At 27.8% G+C, this 3,845-nt stretch overlaps 1 protein-coding gene across 1 annotated transcript; it reads left to right on the top strand.

Annotated features, from left to right (window-relative positions):
* The first annotated feature begins 385 nt into the window (after positions 1 to 385).
* Positions 386 to 1,789, top strand: LOC145049797 (uncharacterized). Its single transcript, XM_078998152.1, has 7 exons — positions 386 to 553; positions 785 to 788; positions 850 to 1,050; positions 1,148 to 1,244; positions 1,321 to 1,451; positions 1,530 to 1,602; positions 1,672 to 1,789. The coding sequence occupies exons 1-7, from the start codon at positions 386 to 388 to the stop codon at positions 1,787 to 1,789; spliced, it is 792 nt and encodes a 263-aa protein (XP_078854278.1).
* The last annotated feature ends 2,056 nt before the right edge of the window (positions 1,790 to 3,845 follow it).

Here is a 3,845-nt window from a genome sequence, read left to right as displayed (position 1 = left end):
ATATATTAGACATGGTATATTGATATTATTTTCGATATCATACCATATTTATGAAAATATTATATATTTATTATATAATTTTCTTATTCTACAAGCTTTTCAAATTTACAGTTTTTTATATGGTAATTATTATCTTGAATATGGTATGATTTTATCTATTTTTGTACTTATATTTGACATCGTATATTGATATTATTTCGGATATCATACCATATATAAAACATATCTTAAGTATGGAAATGGTATTACATTCCAAAATTTTTATGTGATATCAGCATTAACCAAATTTATTTTTCCCTATAAATATATTGTCTACAATTTTTTCATTACAAATCAAAATTCTCTCTAACTAATTATCCCCTTCCATTGCAGATAATAGTATTCCATGGCAGCTAACAATGCAGATCAAGTCGTCTTTGATAAGGTTGCTGAAATCAACGCATCCAAAGAGTCTTGTAACATACGTGTTAAAGTCGTCATGCTTTGGAAGCCGACCTATATAAACAATCCTAATATGGTCCCAAGCCTGGACATGATTTTAATTGACCAGGAGGTACTGTTTTTACACACTTTATTTTTTAGATTATCAAATTCTTATGTTATTTCTATTCAAAAAAATTTAAATTCGATTTTTGTTATGCTTTTTTTACTTCTATTCATATAATTTTAATAATCAACTTTATTATTTTTAATAATAAACTTTAGTCTGCGTAATGAAATCCCTTATTGTTCCTTTTTTTTAATATTTTTTTTACACTTTTTTATCTTTCATTTTTACCTACAGGGAAGTAGAATTCAAGCAACAATAAAAAAATCTTATTCCTATATTTGAAACCATATTCGATGAAGGAGCTGTCCGCGAGATCAGTAACTTCGCTATGGCTAGCAATGAAAACGAATACAGGCTTGTTCCTCATAAACATAAAATCAATTTCTACAAAACTACAAGAGTTTGTGTATCCACTGATTTTGTTGATACAGTAGATCCTTATCATTTTAACTCTTTCCCAGATTTGCTAGCCAGGAACTTTGACACTCGTGTTGCATTTGGTATATTATGTTATTAGTTAACTTATTTCTATACTTCAAATTTAATGTAATACACATTTGGATTATTATTACTAATTTATTACATTTTTACACATAGATTTTCTAGTTGAACTTGTGTCAACTGATCTCATGCGAGTCATTGTTGAGTATGGAAGAGAGAAAAGGTTAATGAATCTGGTTGCTCAAGATTTAAGGTACACATTTCGTATTATTATTACACATTCCCCTGTTTATATTTATCTTTCATTAATAACCACCATGCATTTTTAGTGGTACGAGAATTGCAGTCGCTTTGTGGGGCAGTTTTGCAATGAAGCTGAATACTTACATTTCACAGCATAATAATGAGACTGCTCCTGTTATTATCCTGCTACGTTTGGCTAAACTCAAAATTTGGGGTGGTAAGTATTTTTTACAACAAATTATCATTTCAACATCAAAGTAATTATTGACAATATTATTTTACTTTTTTGTTGCAGGTCAGCCTCAAGTTGGTAATTGTTTGTTTGGGTCTAGATTGCATATAAATGATGATATGCCTCAGATTTTGGAGTTCAAATTAAAATATGTTATTTACCAATCATTATTTTGTTGAATAACCTCACTTTTTTGTATATGTAGTCTTAATGCTTTGGATACCCATGTTGAGTCTTCTAGCCGTACATCCCAGCTCAACTCAGATACTGTTGTGGCTAATCTAGAGGATTACTACCTCCGTTTTCAGATAAAAAAACATTGATGAGATTCCTGATTTTAATGAGGTTTACTTAACATTTTTATATAACAGTTTCTGCATTCTATTATTGTTTTGATTTTCTATGTACTATTGATATGAAATAATACTTTAATATGATTCCTTTCAATCCTTTATATGGAAGAGGAAGTTGGTTTAACCATTATCGCTACTATCATTGGTTTTGATATGGATGATGGTTGGTATTCATTTCATTGCTGTGATTGTTCTAAAAAAGTTACTAAAAATGATGATGATGTTGATGCTGGCCCTTTTCACTGTGATGGTTGTGGATTTGTCTCGGATGTATTTGGAAAGTAAGTAATTATTATCTCTTTGACTATGCATGTATTTCACTTTTTTTCATATATTTCATTGTGTATGTCAAGCTAAATATAAGTATTATGTTATAATTTTTAGGATTATGATAGTAGTTCGTGTGCAAGATGAAAGTGGGTCTTCTTCATTTGTATTGTTTGAGCGTCATGTAAAAGATCTTATTCATCATGGGAACCAATGGTTGATGGAAAAAATAGCTAAGGTTTGATAAAATATCTCCGTTATTTAAATGATCGACATATATGATTTTTCTTCTTTAACTTTTCCAACCATTTTATAATGTAAATTAGGATCAAGGGCAACAACAGATACCTGATGAGTTCAAAATCCTTCTAAATAAGAAGTTTATCTTCAAAGTTCAGATATCCATGTTCAATCTGCAGAACAACTATCGTGCTTACACTGTGCATAAGTTAATTGATGATGAAAGGGTTCTTGTTGAGGTTTTTAAATGGTCACCAAATCATCAACATCATAATATAAATGATAATGGTACTCCTATAAACAAGCCAAATAAGGTTGCTAACTGTCTCATATATTTCCAAAGTCAAACCCTGTGCCCTCTCTTCAATATATTTTTCATTATTTTTTCATGACTTTGTGCAAATATGTTATGTTTTATTTTTTTCTTGATCGATTTTTATTATTTTCTGTTTTCTACAGGAAAATACTAATTCTGTGCATGATGACAATCTTGATGTTGTTGACCTTGAAGCTGTAACACCATCATCGAGTACGGTGAAGCGCCCTATTGAGACTGATGCCAACACTGACTCTTTGGAGTGGTCTTCTTCAAAAACTTGTGCTGTACGGGATACCTTGAAGATCCCAAAGTTGGAAAAGTTGGACTAATATGAAGCCGCCCATCAAAATTTTACATATCATCTTCGATACATTTATAGACATTTTCTTTTTAATCTTTTGTGTGTCGCATTTTTAATAGTCTGTTTATTGATCTTTTGGTTGTTTTTAAAATTTTATTGAGTTTTTATTTGGTGTGTACACAATGATAGAATTGGAGGTTATGACAATTTCAACTTATTAAACTCTTTTGATTTAATGCATACTTTGTTATGACAATTTCAACTTATTAAACTCTTTTGATTTAATGCATACTTTCTTTCCTTTTTCTTTCGTCAATCATTTGATTTTATAAATTTATTATATATATATATATATATATATATATATATATATATACACACACACACACACGCAAATTAATAATTTTTCTTATATATGCTAATTCACCTACTTTTATTTGTCTAAATGAAATTTAAATTTTATTTACATAAATATACATCGTTTACATATGGTAACAGAATAAAATCATAGTGTAAGTATTCAAAATGTATTTTTCTATATTTAATTTATTTTCGACCATAATTATATGTATGATTTACTTTTTATCTAATTTAAACCCTTCTAATATTCAGTTACCAAATTTATATATATATATATATATATATATATATATATATATATATATATATATATATATATATATATATATATATACACGAAAATTTATACTTCTATTATATATGATATTTCACCTACTTTTATTTGTTAAAGTCAAATTTAAATTTTATTTGCATAAATATGCATCGTTTTCATATGGTAACAGAATAAAATCATGGAATATGTAATCAAAATCAATTTTTCCAAACTGCATTTATTCCCTCCATAATTATATGAAGACTTTATTTTTTACCTAATTTAA

The sequence above is a fragment of the Lactuca serriola genome, chromosome 5, assembly GCF_051521515.1.
Source record: "Lactuca serriola cultivar US96UC23 chromosome 5, Lser_US96UC23_V15, whole genome shotgun sequence".
NCBI classification, from domain to species: Eukaryota; Viridiplantae; Streptophyta; class Magnoliopsida; order Asterales; family Asteraceae; genus Lactuca; species Lactuca serriola.
Note: the sequence above shows the minus strand (reverse complement) of the source record. Positions and strands in the feature narration are given on the sequence as shown.

Coding starts and splice junctions, on each gene's coding strand:
- LOC145049797 (XM_078998152.1), top strand. CDS start 386: ATGGCAGCTAACAATGCAGATCAAGTCGTCTTTGATAAGGTTGCTGAA. Junction 1,452..1,529: donor TAAACTCAAAATTTGGGGTG/GTAAGTATTTTT, acceptor TTTTTGTTGCAG/GTCAGCCTCAAGTTGGTAAT. Junction 1,603..1,671: donor GATATGCCTCAGATTTTGGA/GTTCAAATTAAA, acceptor TTGTATATGTAG/TCTTAATGCTTTGGATACCC.